The sequence below is a fragment of the Trachypithecus francoisi genome, unplaced genomic scaffold (assembly GCF_009764315.1).
Source record: "Trachypithecus francoisi isolate TF-2019V2 unplaced genomic scaffold, Tfra_2.0 Lachesis_group8, whole genome shotgun sequence".
NCBI classification, from domain to species: domain Eukaryota; kingdom Metazoa; phylum Chordata; class Mammalia; order Primates; family Cercopithecidae; genus Trachypithecus; species Trachypithecus francoisi.
Window position 1 is genome coordinate 20808593 of NW_022681473.1, and position 23266 is coordinate 20831858.

The 23266-nt window shown below is 41.8% G+C and overlaps 1 protein-coding gene across 4 annotated transcripts in view; it reads right to left on the bottom strand.

The window, feature by feature from the left end:
• The window catches only part of EXT2 (exostosin glycosyltransferase 2), a 200218-nt gene that overhangs the window by 167789 nt on the left and 9163 nt on the right, over nt 1-23266 (bottom strand). For 2 of the 4 annotated variants that reach the window (XM_033207210.1, XM_033207209.1), the window contains exons 2-6: nt 22990-23164; nt 18898-19463; nt 17867-17956; nt 12483-12599; nt 829-1024 (exon numbers count right to left, since the gene is read on the bottom strand). In XM_033207210.1, coding sequence (XP_033063101.1) covers nt 829-1024; nt 12483-12599; nt 17867-17956; nt 18898-19463; nt 22990-23100 — 1080 coding nt within the window. In that variant the 5' untranslated portion in view covers nt 23101-23164. The remainder of the gene's footprint in view (nt 1-828; nt 1025-12482; nt 12600-17866; nt 17957-18897; nt 19464-22989; nt 23165-23266) is intronic. The other 2 variants (XM_033207211.1, XM_033207212.1) reach the window with 1 other exon arrangement.

A 23266-nucleotide genomic window follows, 5' to 3' on the forward strand; every position in this document is an offset into this window, starting at 1 on the left:
AAGGTTACTATAAATACTCCTGCCCTCATCACCACTGTTACCAGCCAGACATTCCAGAGGGAGTGCAGCACTTTTTGAATGTATTTTTACAATCCCAGCATGGGCAACTCTCTGGAGATTAAAAAAAAAAAAATTCACACCAGCTCCTTTATGTTTCTTCTTTAACTAACCTGTGTCCATTTTAAATATTTAAGTAAACAAAGCTCAATTTCTCATTTCCTAGCCCCCATACCATTGGAATGTCAAATACCCTACATATAAAACATCCCCAAAGGGACTGCTTTCCCTGTGGTTATAGAAGTACAGCCATTCCCATTATGTAAATAAAGGACATGCTACTGACAGGACATGCTAAAGGTGGCAAGAACACCAAATACCAAAACTATAAAAACAACCCCCAAACCCCTTCACTCCAGGGAAAGTTCACTGTGGCTCTGTAGGCCAGTATGGTCAAGGGATGCAAGTTGCCACCTCAAAGAAGAAAATTTCTCTGGACTGCCTTATGAATACAGGGGTAAAAGCAAGATACATTTGCCTGATTTGTCCATGTGGCTTCTCTGTGAATCTATGAGATTTGTGTTTTTGAAGTATAATGAATATCTGAAAGGAGTATGAACTCTCATAGGCCAAGCAGCTTTGCACGAACACAAGACACCAGACATCCAAGTACCTGAAGGTCTACATGTCCAGTAAAGAGCAATGCTACGTTTTTTTCCCCTTGGGTAATTCTAGTGGCATGTGGAAAACAACTCAGGATTGTTGGGCTCAATTTTAACCCATGGAAGCAACTGCTACCGAGCCTTGTGAGAGGTAATGAATGACACTCACCTGTAGCACTTGTGGGTAATCGAAGACCTGGTGCTTGTGGCAGCGCTTACGGATAGAAAGGACACCCTCTGAGAGGTTGGTGCATTTATCAAGTACTAACACTGACTCTCCGTGTTTGACCTGGAGGGCTTCTAGGTCTTCTCTGTACTCGGGATGGAGACCCACCTGAGACGATATGAGGAAGTATCGCCGTGGACTACAAGGGAAAAAACAGGTGATTGGAAAATTGCAGCTGGTATGTTAGTCAAGGTAAGACAAACTTTGATATTAAACTTATGGCACTAAGTGTTTCCTTACCAGTCTTGACATCCACCGATTTTTTCAAAATTATCTTCTATAGTATTAGTAAATATTTAACATATTATATATTGTGAGAAGGTAAGATATGATTCATTCACACACTGAAATATTATGCAATTGTAACAAATCTTATTTGGGAACAGTTGTTGATATTGTGAGGAAATGCTTATAATATGCTAAGCTGACAGCGCATGCTATAAATAAGTGTATGTGTGTGTGTATGTGTGTGTGTATGTAGAAAGAGAGAAACTAACTGATTATTTGGAAGGAACATCAAAGTGTTGTCTTAGTTACATCTGAGTCCCAGATCTAAAAGGCACTGGAAGCTGGCTGCATTCTTCAAATGGGGGAAGAGGGAAGCTCGATGGGAAGCACAGGCATGCAACTGAAGGACTCTGGAAAGGGCTCCTCCTGGCTGTCGAACAGCATCCCTGTGCAATGGAGAGGCTCCAGGGAAAGTCCTCATCATCAAGGCCACATAAATGGGAGGGAGACCGAATTGGCAGTGAAATCAAAGAGGACACAAACAAATGGAAGAACATACCATGCTCATGGATAGGAAGAATCAATATCGTGAAAATGGCCATACTGCCCAAGGTTATTTATAGATTCAATGCCATCCCCATCAAGCTACCAATGAGTTTCTTCACAGAATTGGAAAAAACGGCTTTAAAGTTCATATGGAACCAAAAAAGAGCCCGCATTGCCAAGACAATCCTAGGTCAAAAGGACAAAGCTGGAGGCGTCACGCTACCTGACTTCAAACTATACTACAAGGCTACAGTAACCAAAACAGCATGGTACTGGTACCACAACAGAGAAATAGACCAGTGGAACAGAACAGAGTCCTCAGAAATAATACCACACATCTACAGCCATCTGATCTTTGACAAACCTGACAAAAACAAGAAATGGGGAAAGGATTCCCTATTTAATAAATGGTGCTGGGAAAATTGGCTAGCCACAAGTAGAAAGCTGAAACTGGATCCTTTCCTTACCCCTTATACGAAAATTAATTCAAGATGGATTAGAGACTTAAATGTTAGACCTAATACCATAAAAACCCTAGAAGAAAATCTAGGTAGTACCATTCAGGACATAGGCATGGGCAAGGACTTCATGTCTAAAACACCAAAAGCAACGGCAGCAAAAGCCAAAATTGACAAATGGGATCTCATTAAACTAAAGAGCTTTTGCACAGCAAAAGAAACTACCATCAGAGTGAACAGGCAACCTACAGAATGGGAGAAAATTTTTGCAACCTACTCATCTGACAAAGGGCTAATATCCAGAATCTACAAAGAACTCAAACAAATATACAAGAAAAAACAAACAACCCCATCAAAAAGTGGGGAAAGGATATGAACAGACATTTCTCAAAAGAAGACATCCATACAGCCAACAGACACATGAAAAAATGCTCGTCATCACTCGCCATCAGAGAAATGCAAATCAAAACCACAATGAGATACCATCTCACACCAGTTAGAATGGCAATCATTAAGAAGTCAGGAAACAATAGATGTTGGAGAGGATGTGGAGAAATAGGAACACTTTTACACTGTTGGTGGGATTGTAAACTAGTTCAACCATTATGGAAAACTGTATGGCGATTCCTCAAGGATCTAGAACTAGATGTACCATATGACCCAGCCATCCCACTGCTGGGTATATACCCAAAGGATTATAAATACTCTACTACAAAGACACATGCACACGTATGTTTATTGCGGCACTATTCACAATAGCAAAGACTTGGAATCAACCCAAATGTCCATCTGTGACAGACTGGATTAAGAAAATGTGGCACATATACACCATGGAATACTATGCAGCCATCAAAAAGGATGAGTTTGCGTCCTTTGTAGGGACATGGATGCAGCTGGAAGCCATCATTCTTAGCAAACTATCACAAGAAGAGAAAACCAAACACCGCATGTTCTCACTCATAGGTGGGAACTGAACAATGAGATCACTTGGACTCGGGAAGGGGAACATCACACACTGGGGCCTATCATGGGGAGGGGGGAGGAGGGAGGGATTGCTTTGGGGAGTTATACATGATATAAACGTTATGCACATGTACCCTAGAACTTAAAGTATAATAAAAAATAAAAAATAAAAAATAAAAAAAAAAAAAAAAAAAAAGAAAACAAGAAGTAGAAAAAACGATCTTCATTAAAGCCTGGAATCTCCAGTCTTAACATCTGGATGGCAAGGATGTATAAAAGAAAACAGAGAAAGAAAGATCTCCAAGGGTCTAGTGCCATGCAGATCTTCACAACAGACAGAAATGGGAACACAAAGGTAGTAAGCCTGAAGTCAAGGGGACGATTTTGGGGAGACCAGATGGGAAGTAATTCCTTCCTGGAAGACAAGACTCCCACAAGACAGACAGAGTGCAGAACATAAAAGCTATATGGGTTGAGTATATCAAGTCTGTAAATCTGAAATCCAAAATGCTCCAAAATCCAAAACTTTCTGGATGCCAACATGATGCTCAAAAGAAACACTCATTGAAACAGTTTAGATTTCTGGATTTGGAATGCTCAACCAAGAGTATAATGCGAATGCTCCAAAATCTGAAAAAATCAGGAATCCAAAACACTTCTGGTCCCGAGCATTTTGGATAAGGGATACTCAATCTGTTTAGGCCAGGGGATCACAAGGAATCAGTGTCAAAGAGAAGAATCACAGAAAGCATGTTCCAGGAAGAAATGAAACACTCATCAGGCCTAGAAGCAACACGCAGTGAAATCCAGCTCAAACTGGTACAGCCCAGGGAAAGTACTAGGACTACATATCTCTCACAGGCAACGCCACCACGCAACCTAGAGTTTGTGAACCCATCCATTTTTTTATTTGTTTGTTTTTGGCTTTGAAGAGAGAATGGTAATTGTTACTTTCACTTAGTTACTCAGACTTGTTTGGAAGTTCTAGCTGGGGAGCATCTCACTCAATAATTATACTCTAACTGAGAAGGTCATCTTCTTTTACAGAGGATTAAGCTTCAGGTCCAAATCACATAGAGCAATGAGTGAAGGTGAACACTAGGCTAGGTGAACACTAGGCTGGCCTAGCCAGCCAGACTAGTAAATAAACCCAGAGAAAAGAGCAACCTATACCACAGCCAGACTGCTTTTACATACTCAGAATCAATTCTTTTTTTGGCCGAACTAAGAGCAAAAGGCACTTCCCACATCACAATTAAGAAAAAAAGGAACCAGCAGACTCCCTAGAACTTCACTGTCTAATAGCGACTAGCTACCTGAGGCCATTTAAATTAAACTAATTAAAAAAAAATAAAATTAAAAGTTCAGTTTGTCAGTCACACTAGGCCCACTGCCAGTGCTCAATAGCCATCCTATGTGGCTGGGGGCTGCCTGATAGCACAAATGTAGACCATGTACTTACTGCAGAAACTTCTACTTAATGGAGCCGTTCCACGAGGTAGGCGAGAGTCACAGGCCAGGGTGAGGGTAAGTGAGATAAGAAAGATATACAGCAGCAACTCAGCAGGGAGATGGTTTGGATCAGCTGTACAGATTGGTTCCTTTTTCCTGGCCCATTTCCTCCTAAATTACAATTTATTAAGCAATATGTTGAATATTTACAGCCAAAAGTATTCTTTGTAGACATTGAAACAGGCTTTTGAGTTCTACTCCCAGCCCTGAGCCTCAGTCATTTTTCTTTTGTAAAAGTATTAATTTTCAGAGGATGACTTAGTGACGGTGAGATCACATACAGGGAGCACACTCAGTTCATCTCAAAGTAAACACCATTTTTGCTCAAATTATTTCTATAATCAACTTACCTGTTTAAACTAGAGGAAAATTTATAGTCAAACCCACAAGACAAGCAGGGAAACTTCCTCAATAATTAAAGCTATTCAAAAATGAAATGGACTGTCTTGTGAGTTGGTGATTTTTCAATATAAACCAGAAACTTTTTCAGGAAAAAGTTACTGAAAACTCATACTTCAAGTTAAGAGCTAAATGGTCTTTAAAGGTCTTTCCAAACCATAAGACCCTGGTTCTTTGAAGGATCTCATGGATGTTTCTGGAGCCTTTCTCTTTAAGTACAGCTGAGAGCACAAAACTAGTGTTCTACCCTCTCCAGAAAAAGAATAAACAGGTGGGCATCCAAGAGGGGTGAAGAGGATGTCCAGGCAGAAGGGCATAGAGTGTTGGAGTCCCAGAGGGCATTTCTGCATGGTCAGGTGGGGAAGAAGGCGCATGTGGAATGTTCAAGTCCTAGTGGGCTGGGAGCTTCTGCTTAAGAGAAGAGTAGTAAGGTAGCCTGGCGCAGGATGTCAGAGCCCCAGAAGGGAAAAGAAGGCTTCTGTGCTGGGGTAAGGGTTATGGGGATGCTGGAGACCAAGTGAGGTTAGGAGGGCATCTGGGCAGCTCAGAACAGAGTGTTAGAGCCTGGGCAGGCTGAGAAGGGTGCCCAAATTGTGGGGAGAATGGTGGTAATGATAGCATCACTCCAGCGCTAGAACCCAAGAAGTGTGAGGAAGGCATCTGTGCCGGGAGGGTGCAGAACAGCACAACGTGGGGGGTCAGAGTCTAAGCAGGGATGAGGAGGGGTAGGGAAGGCCTCTGTGCAGTGTGGGGGCAGGGGGGCAACAGAAGTTTGATTAATATAAGAGAGTTGATCAAATAAGTAAAGATATTGAGGATAATGGGAGGCAGATTTCTAGGAGTCAGAGAAGGGAGTTACAAATATGGAAAGAGAGAAAACCAGAATGCCCCTGCAGTGTCGGATGGAACTGGAGATACTGAGATGAATGCATGGTTTTCAATACAATAGATAGACAATCTGTCTGTACAGATATAGAAATAAATACAGATGTTGATGTGTGGTGCTGAAAGAAACTCTGAAGAAAGACTCTGGGTTAACTTTCACTGATAAGAAATAAAGTTCTATTTTAGACATTCAGTTACCAGGATCACTGGATCCCCACTCTACTGCTACTCCATTGTCAACATAAATGTGTAGATGTGAACGAGTCTAAAAATGTGTCCCCTGCTTGCATGCTGGCTGTCCCTGACAGGGCAGATGGTTGAAGGAGTATGCCCATTTTAGTTTTAAGCCAACTACATTTTAAGGTGGATTTGTTTTCCTTTTAAAGGCTAAAATGACTATCTATGGCTTTCATGTCTCCTAGCAGCACTGATATCTAAGTTTAAGCAAAACCATGCTGAGAACTTGAAGTCTCCCTCAATAGTAACAGTTGTAAACTCCCAATTTAGTTCCTTTTAGAAGGAAAATGACAAGAATTCCAGCTGAGGCCAAAACAGCTGTGAGAAGCAGCTATCAATAGCAACAATCATCCGCTTTCCATTGAACAAATACTGACAGAGATTTAAAACAAAAATAAAAGCAAAGCTCTCGCTATTCTGTATAGCCCGCAAGAGATGTGGGAATTCCCTTAAACAGCAACTCTCACAAGGACCAACAAACCCAAAACACTGCCATGAGGTGGCCCACCCTGCCTTCTCCCAAGTCCCTGGCAGGACGATGAGTCTGAACCTGTCTTCACTTTTTTATTTTTTATTTTTTGTCTGGGTTTTCGGGGGCAGGGAGGGGTGGTGGTGGGAGATGTTCTCATATAAAAGCTAACACCACAAGTGCATGGCCAGACTGCAAGCTGGCACCGAAATGGACAGCACCGGCCCAAACCAATTTGCAGAAATCGGCCAGCAGAGGGAGGTTCATGCTCAGTGCAGACTGACCTTTCGGTGCTACCCTGAAGATAAAATAGACACTCCTGTCGGGTTATTGAACCACAGAACTTTAGAAACTAACGAACACCTTTTCAAAGGATCCAGTTAAAGATATTAATTCCGGCTGAGTTATACATAAAAATTGGAGACACTAAATTACTAGGAAAATACCACCAATATATAATCTCTGAAACTAATTATATATCGATGTATCTAAATCTCTGAAACTAATTATTTGAAAATGAGTTTTACTGTTTGGAGTGGTTTTTCTCCTTTGTTTTATTTTCACTAAAGCTTTTATTTTCAGTTTTCTTCCCTGGATTAAATCTGAAAGGGATCAAGAGTCCTAAAGCAATATAAGAGAGCTAGATTATATGAGAGGGATTAAACAATAAAGAGACAGTTTGGTTCAAGTGGTCTCAAGAAAAGTGCACTTAAGACAGAGGCCCACAGGCAGCTGAGCAGTCCTAGCAGACCAGTCCTCACATGTCACTCTCTGCCTCACCCAGGGTTTCTCAACCCCAGCGCTGCTGACATTTGGACTCAGTACTTCTTGTTGTTGGGGGTTGCCCTGTCCTATGCAGAAAAGAATTAACATAGCAGGCCTGAGTGTTCTCCTTAGAAAGGCTTGCTTATAAGTTTGGTTTTTGGCTGTCATCTTGAAACTTGGATTTGGAGAGGGTTCCCATCATCCCTGGAAACGATAAGAGTGGCTCCCTGTGTTCAAACTGCACAAACACATGTGGTTTATGCTGAACACATGCTTTGCTTCTGGGAGTCTGGAAGTTTGGCACGTGCCAGGCACAGACAGCCTATGCAATCAGCTCCTAAGAAAGGCCCTGGGTGCTAAGTCTCTGACGAGCTCCCTTGGTTGACAGCATTTCACAAGTGTTGTCACCGCTTGCTGCTGAGGGAACTGAGCACATCCTGTGCACTCCACTGGAAGAGTGTGCTTGGAAGCTTGTGCCTGGTTTCCGCCAGATTCACCCCACGTGCCTTCTAACTCTCTGACTGTGCTGTGTATCCTTTTGCTGTAATAAGTCACAGACATTAGTTCAATTATATGCTGAGTCATGGAGCCCTCCTGGCAAATCATAGTAACTAGAAGTGGTCTTCAGGACCCTCTGACATACATCCCCACAGTCATGACAGTCAAACATGTATATACATATATATATATATAGCCAAATGTCCCCTGGGGAACAAAATCATTCCCTTTCTCCTGATGACAGCCAGCAGTCTAGCCCAATATTTGGTCCAAACAGGCCTTCAATAAAGGTTTGACTTGAAGTGAACTGAACTCAACTGAATTGAATTAAATAATTTCCAGAACAACTTTAGGAGGAAAAAAAGAGGAAAAGAACTGAATGAAAGCTTTTTAAATCACACAACAGATTTAAGTAAATGCTCACAGAAGCAGCAAACAGAGAAGTAACTCTTTTCTCTCCTTACAGTTATTTCTATCTCATTCTACATAAATATGCCAAACTAAGATCCTAGGCACATAACAGAAACTTGTACCGCCCCAGAGGGTACCAGCTGGGCTAATGTAGGTCATCCTTTCTGAGTTTATGAAAATCTAATCTCGAAATAGGGCACTGAATTATATCAGTTTCTTCTGTCCATGAATTCACTGTAAGAATTATTTGTGTATTTCCATTTTGATGATAATCCAAAAACTTTGTACGGGAATAGTTTTGCTCGTATTCAATGATGAATACTACTAAAAAATATTCAACTTCCAAGTTTGTATTTAGTGGGCTAATGAGATGAGAGAAATGCTTACAACATAAATCATAAAGCAGTAGAGTAAAACGCAGATAGAATCTAGGCTGTGGGTACACATGATGTTCACTATAAAATATTTTAAACGTTGTTTGGACATTTTCATAATAAAATATTGGGAAAAAATATGAATCATGCATCTGCACCATATGAAGATAAATGATGTCACAATATGCTATCTAAAGGGAAGCTTCTAATGGTTCAAATAGAAAACATGGTTAAAAAAAAAAAGTACATTGTCACCCAACATACAACAGTATAGGCACATCAAACCCAGCAAACCCATAATTAACTCCATATTCACCTAAAAGATGTAATCCCATTTCAAAGAAACAGCATCAGCTATCATATTAAATTATGTTAATCTGAATGTTATTAGTTTTGTAGATGTGCTTATATTTAATTTGTAAATTTGTTTCAGTTTTGTAGTTGTATAAGCACAGACAGTTTAGACTTTTTTATTTATATTTACTTATAACAAAAAATTGTTAATTAAAATGCAAGGGACCTTGAATAGTCAGAAAAACTCTGAAAAAGAAGAACACAGCCTGGGCAATATCACAAGACCCTGTCTCTACAAAAAATTAGCCAGGCGTGGTGGCATGTGCCTATAGTCCTAGCTACTTGGGAGGCTGAGGAAGGAGGATCACCTGAGCCCAGGGGTTCAAGGCTGCAGTGAGCTATGATTCCACCAATTCAATCCAGCACTCCAGAGTGACAGAGCGAGACTTTGGCTCTTAAAAAAAGAAAAAGGAAGAACAAAGTTGGAGAACTTACATTTATTTCAAAACTTAATACAAAGCTATGGTAACCAAGACAATGTGGTACTGGCATAACAGACATATAGACCAACAGATTCGAATTGAGAATCCAAAAATAAACCCATATATCTATGACCTGCAAGTAACCAAGGGTACCAAGACCACTCAATGGAAGAAGACTTGTTTTTTCAACAAGTGGTATTCAGACAACTAGACATACACAAGCAAAAGAATGAAGGTGGACCCCCACGATATACCACATACAAAAATTAACCAAAATGAACCAAAAATCTAAATGTAAGAGCTAAAACTGTAGAATTCTTAGAAGAAAACGTAAGGGTAAATCTTCATGGCCTTGGATTACGCAATGGTTTCTTTAAAATGACACCAAAACTGCAAGTAACCAAAGGAAAAATAGACATGACTTCATCAAAATGAGGAACTTTTGTGCATCAAAGGACACTATCAAGAAAGTGAGGCCAGGCGCGGTGGCTCACGCCTATAATCCCAGTACTTTGGAGGCCAAGGCAGGCGGATCACCTGAGGTCAGGAGTTTCAGACTAGCCTGACCAACATGGAGAAACCCCGTCTCCGCTAAAAATACAAAATTAGCCGGGCGTGGTGCCACATGCCTCTAATCCCAGGTACTTGGGAGGCTGAGGCAGGAGAATTGCTTGAACCTGGGAGGTGGAGGTTTTGGTGAGCCGAGATCGCGCCATTGCACTCCAGCCTGGGCAACAAGAGCGAAACTCCGTCTTAAAAAAAAAGAAAAAACAGAAAGTGAAAAGCAATCTATAGAACGGGAGAAAGCATTTGCAAATCATGTATCTGATGAAGGTCTAACATCTGTTATAGATAAAGAATTGTTACAGCTCTACAATAAAAAGACAATTCAATTTTAAAACGGGCAAATGATCTGAATAGACATTTCTCCAAAGAAGTTATATAAACGGCCGATAAGCACATGAAAAGATACTCAAAATTATTAGTCAGTGGGGAAATGCAAACCAAAACCACAATGAAGATACGACTTCACATTCACTAGGATGGCTAGAACAAAAAAACACAGGCAATAACAAGGCTTAGTGAGGATATGGGGAAATCGAAACTCTTATACTTGGCTGGTGGGAATGTGAAATGGTGCAGCCGCTTTGGAAAAGAGTTTGGCAGCTCCTCAAAAAGTTAAACATAAGCTACCGTAGGACCCAGCAGTTCTGCTCCTAGGTCAAGAGAACTGAAACCAGCTTTACACAAAAACTTGTATACAAATGTTCATAGCAGCATTATTCCTAAGAGCTAACAGGTGGAAATAATCCAAATTTCCATCAACTGATGAAGAGATGAACAAAATGTGGTATATTCATATGATGAAATATTCAGCCGAAAAACAAAGGAAGTACTGATTCTGTGCTATGACATGAATAAGCCTTGGAAACATTATGCTAAGTGAAAGAAGACAGGTACAAAAGACCACTTATTGTATAATTATATTTATAGGAAATGTCCAAATAGGCAAACCCATAGAGACAAAAAGCAGATTAAGGATTCTTGCTGGGGACAGAGGTTAAGGACTGACTGTTATTAAGTTTATGGAGTGATGAAAATGTTCTAAAATTAGGTAGTAGGCCTAATGATAGTTGCATAATTTTGTGAATATACTAAAAACCACTAAATTGTACACATTAAAACAGTAAATTTTATGGTATATAAATTAATCTCAATTTTAAAAATAAAATAAGTCAACTCTGGGAGTCCATGAAGGGAGAAAAATCCAGGAAGATATCCCAAGCAACAAGCTCATGAACCACTCAGTCTTGCTCTGCACTTGCCTAAGGGTAGAAACAAAAATGTCTCAAGCTCACCTGGGCTTTACACATCGTCCACATAACAAAATTTGCTAAGTGAATGGCTAATGTAAGTTTCAGAATTCCATGCTCCACATCCATGTTGTCAGCCCTTTTCATTTACTCCCTCACATACTAAAATAGGAGCCAAGAAATGCCAGATACTGAAGAGACGGTAATTTAAAAAAACAGCCGGACGCAGTGGCAAGGGCCCTACAGTTCCTGCTACTTGTGAGGCTGAGGCAGGAGGGTCGCTTGAGCCCAAGAGTTTGAATCTAGCCTGGACAACAGAGCAAGACTCTGTCACTTAAAAAAGCAAAAAAAAAAAAAAAAAGCAAAAACAAAAACCTAACCTAAGCTTCACTGCATGTACAAAATCTAAAAACCAAACAAGACAGGCTTTGAGCAAGACATCACGATGGGCATCACGTGTGTCACTCTAGGAGACGTGTAGGCTGCTATGTGAGCACAAAGCATAGGAGCCAGTGCAGGGGCCAAGAAGGTAGCCCCTCCACCCCACCCCAGAAGGTGGTTTCAAGCTGAAACCTAAGGCACAAGCAGGATTTTAGATCGATGAAGATGAGGAAAAAGGTCTGCAGACAGTGGAGAGTGTGTCTACCGCCCAGAAAACTGAGAGAGAGCATAGCATGTTCTAGGAACTGAAAGAAGCAAAAACTTCTCAGACACAAAGCTAAAGATGGAGATAGCGGTCAGATGATAGAGAGCCTTGAAAGATGTTTTAAGGACTGTGGGCTAAGGACCAACGTGACTCTTATCCTAAGGGCAATGTGAAGCCAAGGATCAGACTTGAGGGTAGGAAGACCACAGGCAGGGAAACCACACAGGAAGCCATTTCAGCAACCCAGGGGAGAGATGGCAGTTCCCTGGTCTAGGGTAGAGGAGGAGGAGTTGGGGAGCAGATAGACCTAGGAAGTATTTAGGATGTAGAATCAATAGGACTTCCTACTTTGATACAGGAAACAAAGGAGAGAAAGGAGTTAAGGATACCACATGGATTCCCGGTTTAGAAAACTTGGTACACAGCTCTGTGACTTTGCGGAGATAGAGAAAACTGCAGGATGAATGAGAGTGGTGTGGAGGTGGGAAAGATGGGTGCCTCAGGGACCCTGCCCTGGAACTGATGTGTTGGTTGCTTTGATGCCCACCACACTAAACCTCGTCAACATCTCACAGATTCAGTAAAGGCAAACCTGGCTGGGATGAATGTACCTTACCCTGGTCCTTTCTCTGGAAGATCCACCTCAGCTGACAGTGGACTATAGACAGGAATGCTGACATCGTAGCCTTGCCGGTAAGTCCACGTAGAAAAGCCGCCGCCAGCTAACAGGGCCCTAAGAGCAAAGGATTTTGTTAAATGATGAGAAAGAAGGACTTTATAATGATACACACTGTGGAGAGGAACAGGAGTTACTGAGTCTTTATTATCAAAACCAGCTAATGTTTACGGAGTCATTTTTCTATAAAGACACTGTGTTAAATGCCTTATACACGCATCTCGGGGCCATCAGCTGCATTCTATCCTTGAATAACCAGCCTTCCCCAGGGTCCTAAATAACCTTTCCTTACTTCCCAGTTTTTACAACACATCATAGCCCAGAGGACATCTTATGGAGAGCCTCTCCGCTGCCTTCCTCAGATCCCATTCACCTCTCCCTAGTCATACTTTATAATTAAACACATTTACAATAACAGGAATAATAACAGTTCTGCATGGGAAGACTGGTTGGGGCAGTCATTTACCAACCACTGACTGGAATCTCAGAAGACAATGGGCCTGGAAAGCAGTGGTGGCCAGAAAGTATCACATCTCATATCGTTTACACCCCAGCCTCTCTTCAATCCCTGCCCCAAGCAGTTCTTTCCACCATCATCCCAGAGCTACGTGTCAATCATGTAGCCTCCACCAGTTCTCACTGTCCATTCCAGCTACTTAGTCTTATTAACCCAATTCCCTATACAGGAAGTAGAACCTAGAATTAAACCCTCAGTCCTTCTCTTGCAGTTTGCTTGTATTAGCCTTTACTCTCCTTAATTAGAAAACAGTGACCACATTGTTTTAACTGGATCCAGCAAGTAGTACAATGACACTTCATCAGAGAAAGGAAGCAGGTGTTTATCACACCAACTTTTACTGTTATTCTCTCCCAGGACCCCAAACCCATCAAAATCACTTTCTAAGGCAGAACTCTGCCAACTGCACACACCACAAAGTCTGAGCCAAGATGTCTGAACTGAGAAACCACATTTTTTGCAATATTGATTGCTACCAATCCCCTCCCTGCCCTGATGACAACCTACATTCCCTTCTAACATGACCAGTTTAGGTTCAAAGATTTTCAAACCACCCCTGGAAATCCCACTCTGTTTATTTAAGCTTTATGAAACCAAGAACTGGTGAATGAGGTAACGCGCAGGCTAAAAACTTCTCCAGCTGCGGGTCTGCTCTGTAAAATGTAATGACTATCCTTGGTACCAACATACGGTCTTATTTTTCCCGATTAGCATGCAGCACTGAATCCGTCCAACATGAATTTGGGCAGGTTCCATGAACATGATGGCAAGCAGACTCTATGGGCCCCATGGGCTATGTGCAGACAATCCATGTCTATGGATGCAATATTCAGGCACCCGGCAGTCCAGGTAAGCCAGGGTCGTGGGTGATTAGGTTATTACACTCACAGCCCCAGAGGAGAAGTGGGTGTGCATGTGGAGAGAAAGGAAGCAGGTGTATATCACATCAACCTTTACTGTTATTCTGTCCCTGAGGCCCCAAACTTGTTATTCTGTTCCAGGGGGTTAAGGTGAATGTTCAGCACTGGCAGTAGGAAAGCAGCAATCGGAAGCATGCCTTACGCTGAAGATCATCCACATGCAATCTCTGTTTGTCATCTCAAAAAGAGCCACGACTGCAACTAGTCAAACTGGCCTCCTGCCAGCCCTGCTACTGACAAGACTTTAACTTTAAAGCACTGTATCTTCTTCTGCCAAGGTCTCCATTACATTATAATGGAGAAAATATTGTAAGCATCCCTTGCTTTACAGAACACATGTTTTACATTGACTGAAAAGTGAATTTCTGAACAGCACATTCTGTTTTCCCATTATGTATCCCAAAATCAGAGATCAGTTCCAAAGTTGCAAGAGACTGAATAGAAAACCTGCAGCTAAAGAAGTATTAATATGATGATCTGACTCAGGTCAGGCCAAGTATTATATCACTGGAGGTCTCTCCAGCATTTTTAGCACTTTGCAGGGCTGCCTGATTCTGGGCTGTCTCCTCTGACACTGAGCCTTCCTCCCCATGGCCTCGTATCCTCCATCCTCCCTAACCCAGTGTTGGGCATGTTTTCTCACAGCTCTCCTGCTATCTAAGTATTCACTGAGGCTGCAAGTTTATCCTTCGCTTTCCTTTAAACCATGCATGGAATCAGGCCTGCAAATTCCTCAAATATAAAGCTTCAGGTTTTGCACAAAACAAAACCCAAAAAGCAGACCGATTCTATCGGTCATCCTTATTTGTTCACTGAGTCAAACAAACTGTAAAACAATATTTGTGAGACAGGTAAACATGAGCAAAGGCTAGATATTTACTGACGATTTGTTGATAAGGAAAAATTACTGTTAATTTTCCTAGGTAGGATAATAGCATTATAGTTAGTTACGTTTTTTGAAAAGCCTGTATCATGCAGAGATTCACACAAAAATCTTCTATTTTTTTTTTTTTTTTTTTTTTTTTTTTTGAGACGGACTCTCGTTCTGATGCCCAGGCTGGAATGCAGTGGCCGGATCTCAGCTCACTGCAAGCTCCGCCTCCTGGGTTCATGCCATTCTCCTGCCTCAGCCTCCCCAGTAGCTGGGACTACAGGCGCCCGCCACCTCGCCCGGCTAGTTTTTTGTATTTTTTAGTAGAGACGGGGTTTCACCGTGTTAGCCAGGATGGTCTCGATCTCCTGACCTCGTGATCCGCCCGCCTCGGCCTCCCAAAGTGCTGGGATTACAGGCTTGAGCCACCGCGCCCGGCCACAAAAATCTTTACAGATGTAATGATCTAATGTCTGGGATTCGTTTCTAGATAATCTAGCGGAGGTGGAGGCGGATGAGAGTAAGGATGAAACAAGACGGGCCACAAGCTAATGACTGTGGAAGCTGGACAGAGGATATGTGGGGTTCACCGTGCTAGTCTCGCTTCTTTATATAGGTGTGAAATTTTCCATAACAAGTTTAAGTAAATAAATATACACCCACACAAAAGTAGAAATGTGTGAGAGATATTTGCCAAGAAAGGATAATAGAAATTCAAGGTAGTAACAGTATTACAGAGCATATCTGAGAAAACTAACATCAGTTAAGTCATTAAGGATGTATAAGCCATTAAATATGCTCCCACTTAAGTTAAAATAAAATGGGTTTGTACGTGTGCTTGTGTCTATATCCACAGAACAAAGACTAGAAAAATATATCATATTTAACAATAAGTATCTTTCAATAAGGGAGTGAAAACAGAGGAGGGAATCAAAGCAGGTTTTTATATTTTACTCTTTATACACTTGTATGCTATTCATATTCAACCCTTGTACAAAGTATATATATATATCATGTGTATGGATTGTTTTAAACTGCAAGAGAAATAAAAATATTTAAGCAGCATAAAAAAAAAAAACCCATATTCACGGAGCAGAAGACATTTCCCTTCAGTGCAGGTCCTTGTATTTTATTTCCTTGAGTAAAATAATTGTTAAGTAATCACACCTATGACTTTGAACTTTAGGGGATCTTACAGCTGTCTAATCTCGCCCATCTGTTTTCTAATTTCCAAACAACCTGACATGTAGCTCCTGTAAAACCATTCTGCCTTCACGGTTCTTACTTCCTTTGAATCCAGGAGCAAGGATGAAGGATAAAAAAAAATTAACACACAAATCTACTATTTCTTACCCCAATAAGACGGCCACCTAAGTTTCCAAATGAAATTTCTCACATGCAAAGATAAAGAAGGACTAGATGGTGATTCATTACCTGCTATAGGATTGGCTATAATCACTTACAAAAATATACGCACAGGAAAAACTATTTAACCTTCCTGATCCTAACACCTAAACTCTAGCATGTACTCACACTTTCTCCTGTCTACTTGACACCTTCCTGCAGAGAAATGCAACTGCATTTAACATGTGCACTTCATAAATATAAAATCCAACTCCCATACAGATGCATATACCAAAATGTCAGCAAAAAGTGAAATGCCCCAAACAGAAAGAAGCCCTTCTGCAAAGAAATCCAGAAAAGGAGATGGAGACTCTGCATTCCTAACAGCTCTTTTCCTTCCCTTCTTTGTTCTCCAAAGTATTTCACTTCCCCAGAACAGTGGGCACTCAGGAACAGGCACACCTGTTCTGGGGCTGAGAGCCAAATCCGCAATCGCCCTGTGTTCAGCCACTTCCTACAGCATTTGTGCACCCGGACTGCCCTCCATCGTCCAAAATGGTCTCTACACCTAAGCTGAGGGGTGGTCCTGGGGTGTTCGTGTCTTCTAGTTATAATTGTATTTCCAGACAGAAACTCAAAACTGACTTTAGATAATCACTTAAAGCAAAGAAGGTTTAGATTTAATCTTCTGGGGAAAAGGAGTACTAAGTGTCGATTTTCGTAATTGATAATGTTAGCCTCTAACAAGTTGAGAACTAACCTCAGGCTGTTTTCGGGTTAATAGCTCAGGGCACTGCCTTTTCTGTAACAATGATTTTTAAGAGTTAAACGCCAACTGTAATAAGACTGGTGATAAACGAGTTTAGGTGAACTCTTAACAATCCTATACCTTGAGTACTGCCCAGGACCCTTATATGGGGCCCCAACTTTTTACTTTCCTCAAAGCCTTGAACCAAGCGCTAAGGGAGGTCCCTTAAGGAGCACCTCATACCAGAGCTTTCCAAGAAAGTTCACACCCAGATGTTTCAGTCAGTGGATGAAAGGGCAGATAAATACAGCGAGGGAACTCAAAGTCACTATCATGCAGTCATGGCCACCCCACACCACATCTGCCTATTTGGAAGGTTATTCTAGAAAGAAGGAAAGGCAAGAGGAGCCAGTAATGAAGGCAGGCAGGCAGGGAGGGAGGGAGGGACAGACAGAAAGAACCCTGCTGACTGAAACAACAGAAGGTAAATGAGAATCAGCCTGCCCCCATTGCCCTCTACATTATAGGCTTTGGGTATCACTTTGACATATCCACGCTGCCTTCTCTCAGTAAGCTGTGCATCTACTTGTGGCAAATGCTCCCGAATTCAGAGAGAGCTAGCACAAGCCTGGCACACTTTCAGGGGCTGGATGAGTTACACTCAGAAGTGCACAACCCAGAGTGGGAAAACAGTTTTAGAGGCTATGCCAGGACATAGGCCCTAACTGGTTTTCCATAAAAGATTTAAGCACTTTTAAATCTTCAGGAGGAAAATACTTAGAACAATTTTCTAGTTTAATAAACAATTCTGATTACAAAGTATGCGGTAGATTTAGGAATATAATTTCACATGAACAAAAGGATCTGGCATTTACTTAATCCTCAGAAACCCGTCATAAGGACAGCCCCAAATATGCCTCCTACCTGTCTCTGGGGACATCCAGGGCTGTGTTATAATCTGGGGGACCTCCAGGCAACATGTTGAACAACAGGTGATTCGTACCTCGATCCCACCTGTCAAGAAATTTAAAACGTAGGAGAATTCATGTCTACTATGAAGAGACAAGAGTCAGTTACTGGATAACAAGTACCAAGGATCCCCAAGCCAAAATAGGGCCACTTCTCAGGTGTGCTAAGCAAACTCCTGGAAATGCCAACAGCACATCAGATACAGGTCGGGCTCCATGACAGAAAAAATGGACGGACGTGTACTTCAAGCTTGTCCCATACAGGACTGCTTCTAATAATGAAAAGTTGAAAACTATCCAAATGTTCACCATTTGGTTAAAGAAACACAAACACATTAGAGAAGCCTGGCTAAATATATGGTCGAACATCTGCAAACTGGAATACTATGCAACCCTTAAGGTTATATAGTAAAAGAACATAAAATTATGTCATAATTTGGAAATATATTCGTGATATATAAGGGGAAAAGCAAAAGAGCATGTACTGTGTGATCCCATTTGGGACAAAACATTTATATACACACGTGTATGTACATTTTTAGTAACATCAAAATATTAATAATGTTTATCTCTTAAGAGGCAGGATTTCGGAATGAATCGTAGATTCTTCTTTTCGCTTACCTGTATTTTCAGACTTCTTACAGTGAATGTGTATTATGTAAGTGCTAAGAGGAGGCGGGAGCATGTTTAGATTTAAAAGGAAGAATATAGGAAGAAGAGCCACCCTTAGTTTGGAAACTCTAAGAGTCTGGGAACCCATAGCAGTAGTGCCGGAGACGGCAGACTACTCTTCACCGGCACACAGGCAGATGCTGCCACACAGGCCTCGTGCTGCAAGTCAGTCCCTTCAACACACCCCGTCCTGCAAGAAGACAGCATCAGGAGGCCGACTCAAGAGCAGAAGCATTCCCATCCTTCCCTTCCCTTTAGTTCCCTGAGGGCCACTCAAGGATCTCTTGGGCGCTGGGCTGTACCAGTGTGAGATACCTAGAGAGTTGGGCCAACGCTTGCGCTGTCTCCTTGATGCGGAGTGTGTTCTGGTTAAGCACATCGATGGAGGGAACAAACAGGCAGGCCCGGTTGATGTCATCAGTGTAGTAGTCACTGTCTGAGATGGCTGTGAGCAGTTCATTATACTCCCGGGAGATGGTGTTGCTGACAGGCACGCCAAAGTCATCCACGTACTTTTTCAGAGCATAGATATACACCTTGATTTTGTTCTTTGGGTTGAAGCCACAGCGGTAGACATCAAAACACGTATGCATTCTGCAACTGAGATCCCCGCGCTCTGGGACGGGACTGTTGGCTGGCAGCCTGACCACCGGCACATCACGGACGCTACGCTTCTCTACATTCCAGTCACTGGAGGACTCGATAGAATGGGGCCAGAACTGAAACATGCCAGTGGCAATGAGGCCCAGGAGGACAATGGAGAAGAGGGTAATATAGTAGATTCGGTGCTTGGTCTTCATTCTTGGGATGAGGGCAGGACCCCGGATATTATACTTGACCGACGCACACATAATGACACAGACAGCCTCTTTCTCACACTCCTGGTCACCAGGGAGAGAAATAAGAAAAATCAAGTGTTTAGGATGGCAAATGACACTTGAAAAGACTATTCAACTTTTTTTTTCTTTTTTTTTTTTTTTTGAGAAAGGGTCTTACTCTGTCACTCAGGCTGGAGTGCAGTGGTGCAGTCTCAGCTCACTGCAACATCCACCCCCTCAGGCTCAAGCGATCCTCACACCTTAGCCTCCCAAGTAACTGCGACCACCACGCCCAGCTAATTTTTTGTATTTTTAGTATAGAAGGAGTCTTGCCATGTTGCCCAGGCTGGTCTTGAACTCCTGAGCTCAAGCTATCAGCCTGCCTCAGCCTCCCAAAATGCTAGGATTACAGGCATAAGCCACCGCGCCCAGCCTCGACTTTTAATGTACCTATTTCTTTCCCTAAAGTGGTGTGGTGAAATAACGAAAAGGGATTTTGGACACTTCTTATAAACATGGCCATCAGAGAAATGCAAATCAAAACCACAATGAGATACCATCTCACACCAGTTAGAATGGCAATCATTAAAAAGTCAGGAAACAACCGGTGCTGGAGAGGATGTGGAGAAATAGGAACACTTTTACACTGTTGGTGGGATTGTAAACTAGTTCAACCATTATGGAAAACAGTATGGCGATTCCTCAAGGATCTAGAACTAGAAATATATGACCCAGCCATCCCATTACTAGGTATATACCCAAAGGATTATAAATCATGCTGCTATAAAGACACATGTACACGTATGTTCATTGCGGCACTATTCACAATAGCAAAGACTTGGAATCAACCCAAATGTCCATCAATGACAGACTGGATTAAGAAAATGTGGCACATATACACCATGGAATACTATGCAGCCATAAAAAAGGATGAGTTTGTGTCCTTTGTAGGGACATGGATGCAGCTGGAAACCATCATTCTCAGCAAACTATCTCAAGAACAGAAAACCAAACACTGCACATTGTCACTCATAGGTGGGAACTGAATAATGAAATCACTTGGACTCGGGAAGGGGAACATCACACACTGGGGCCTATTATGGGGAGGGGGGAGGGGGGAGGGATTGCATGGGAGTTATACTTGATGTAAAGGACAAGTTGATGGGTGCTGACGAGTTGATGGGTGCAGCACACCAACATGGCACAAGTATACATATGTAACAAACCAGCACATTATGCACATGTACCCTAGAACTTAAAGTATAATAATAATAATAAGACATTTGGAAATATATATCTAGATATATGAATATACATCGTATATAATTTATTTAATATTTAACACTGCATATATTTAACATAAATATTAATTCATAATATAAAATATTATTATATCCTATCAATACACATTCGCCTAAAGCAGAAGCTGGCAAATGTGGGACTCTGGGAATGAGGGCTCGGACCAAGGCAGAAAAATCAAAAGTGGAATAGCAAAAGCCGAGGTGGGTGGATCACCTGAGGTCAGGAGTTCGAGACCAGCCTGACCAACATGGCAAAACCCGTCTCTACTAAAAATACAAAAATCAGCCAGGCATAGTGGCGTGCACCTGTAATCCCAGCTACTTGGGAGGCTGAGGCAGGAAAATTGCTTGAATCCAGGAGGTGGAGGTTGCGGTGAGCTGAGATCATGCCACTGCACTCCAGCCCAGGTGACAGAGCGACACTCTGTGTCAAAAAAAAAAAAAAATCTGTTTTCATTCACTTATTAATTCAAACCATTATTGAGCACCCATGATGCACTGTGAAGAAAACAAAGATGAAAGTAAAAACCCTACTCTAATGAGGGAGAGAACACAAAACTATAACAAAAGGCAGAATGTAAAAACACCACTGGGAAAGTATCGATAAAGTACAAAAGGGTATCAATAAGAAAAAAATTAATCTTTCATGTTTAAATAAAACATAGTGATGATTTATAATGAAGGTGATAGTTGCATTTAGATGAATGGAAGAAATTAAGAAAGGAACGGGGCAGGAAAGCCAAAGGGAGGGAGGAAAAGGAAAAGAAAGAGAGAAAGGAGAAAGGGAGGAAAAGGGCCAATGAGGCAGATTAATTTACAAAGATGAACACCAACAATTCTTTCCATCTCTGAATTTGCGTGGCACTTCTCCAAACAAAATGTAGAATCCACGTCCCTTCCCCATGAATCTAGGCTAGCTTTATGATTTGCTTTGACCAAGAAAATGTGGCTGAAGTGATGTTCTGGGATTTTTGAGCACAGGACTTGAGAGGCCCTATAGCATCTGCCTTTGCACTCTTCGAATCCAGCCGCCATGCTCTAAGGAAGCTGAGCTCCCAGTGAAAGGTAACCTACCCCAGCAGACACGGAGATCCCAGTCAAAACCATCAGGGAAGAGATGAGCCATCCCCACCAAGCTCTGCACAGATTCCGTAATCATGAGCAAACAAAAAGATTGTTGTTGTTTTAAGCCTCTAAATTTTTGGGTGGTTTCTTACACAGCAATAGATAAATAAAACAGCCAATAAGCATTATTGACTGAGATGTAAAGAAAATTTTTAGTCCTCAGCTAAAAATATAGAGTTCCCAAGTAGACCACATTTTAAGGTCCTTACCAAACAAACTTCTCCTATGGGATTCCCAGATACTGTTTGCAGAGGGCAGAGCCTTGAGTGTGGCTACATCATCTGCCACAGACTTACCATGTTACTCAACAAACTATTTTGACATTCTGCATGTCAAAATCCCAATCCACAAAAAAGCCGGGCACAGTGGCTCACACTTATAATCCCAGCACTTTGGGAGGCCAAGGCAGACAGATCACCTGAGATCAGGAGTTCAAGACCAGCCTAGCCAACCTGGTGAAACTCCGTCTCTACTAAAAATACAAAAATTAGCCAGACATGATGGCGGGTGCCTGTTATCCCAGCTACTTGAGAGGCTGAGGCAAGAGAGTCACTTAAACCTGGGAGGCGGAGGTTGCAGTGATCTGAGATCATGCCACTATACTCCAGCCTGGGCAACACAACAAGCCTCTGTCTCAAAAAATAAAATAAAATAAATAAAATAATAAAATAAAATAAATAAACAAAATGGTATCATTCTACTCATGGATCTTCCAGGAAACCTATTAATATAATGGGAAGTAACTGAAAAGCTCACAGACCATCTTAGAGTTCATCAACCATTTTTACTTCGGATAAATGGAGCTCTCGCCGTCACTGCCCACGTGGTAAACTGCTTCCTGCCTAGCTAGCTGAGTATTGCCAAGCCTTGAGTGTCGCAATCACTGTCAGTTTTTTGGGTAAAATATGCTAAACGGTCATGAATGATTTCAAGTCATATCTCTCTGAGACCAGAAACTGGAATGTAACAAGGAATTTGCTTGTCACTGACTAACATACAAAAATTCATACATTTTGAACTTAAAACATGATCATCTTTGGAGTATATACATCAGTCACTCAATATATTCTAATCGCTTTATGATAGAAATGTGGGCATGACAGCAATTTCACTTTTTCTATCATTCTAACAGCAGAACATTCCTGCCTGCTCCCATCCCTTACCAGCTCCAGGCCCACTCTACGGTATGGCTTATTCTGCATGTCCTTCCTGGAGTTTGCAGACAGGAAGTTTTGGGACAAATGCATATAAGGAGCTGCCCTCCGCTGGCCCATGTTAAAACTTCCCAAGAAGCTCTCAAGGTCTATGTGGATACTTGAATCTGTGGTTCCCCAACACCTGAAGGGTAAGAAGCACAAGAGTTTGTTAAAACAGATTCCTTGGCCCCACCACTGGAGGCTGTTATCAGTAAGTCTAAAATAGGGCCACAGAATAGGTCAT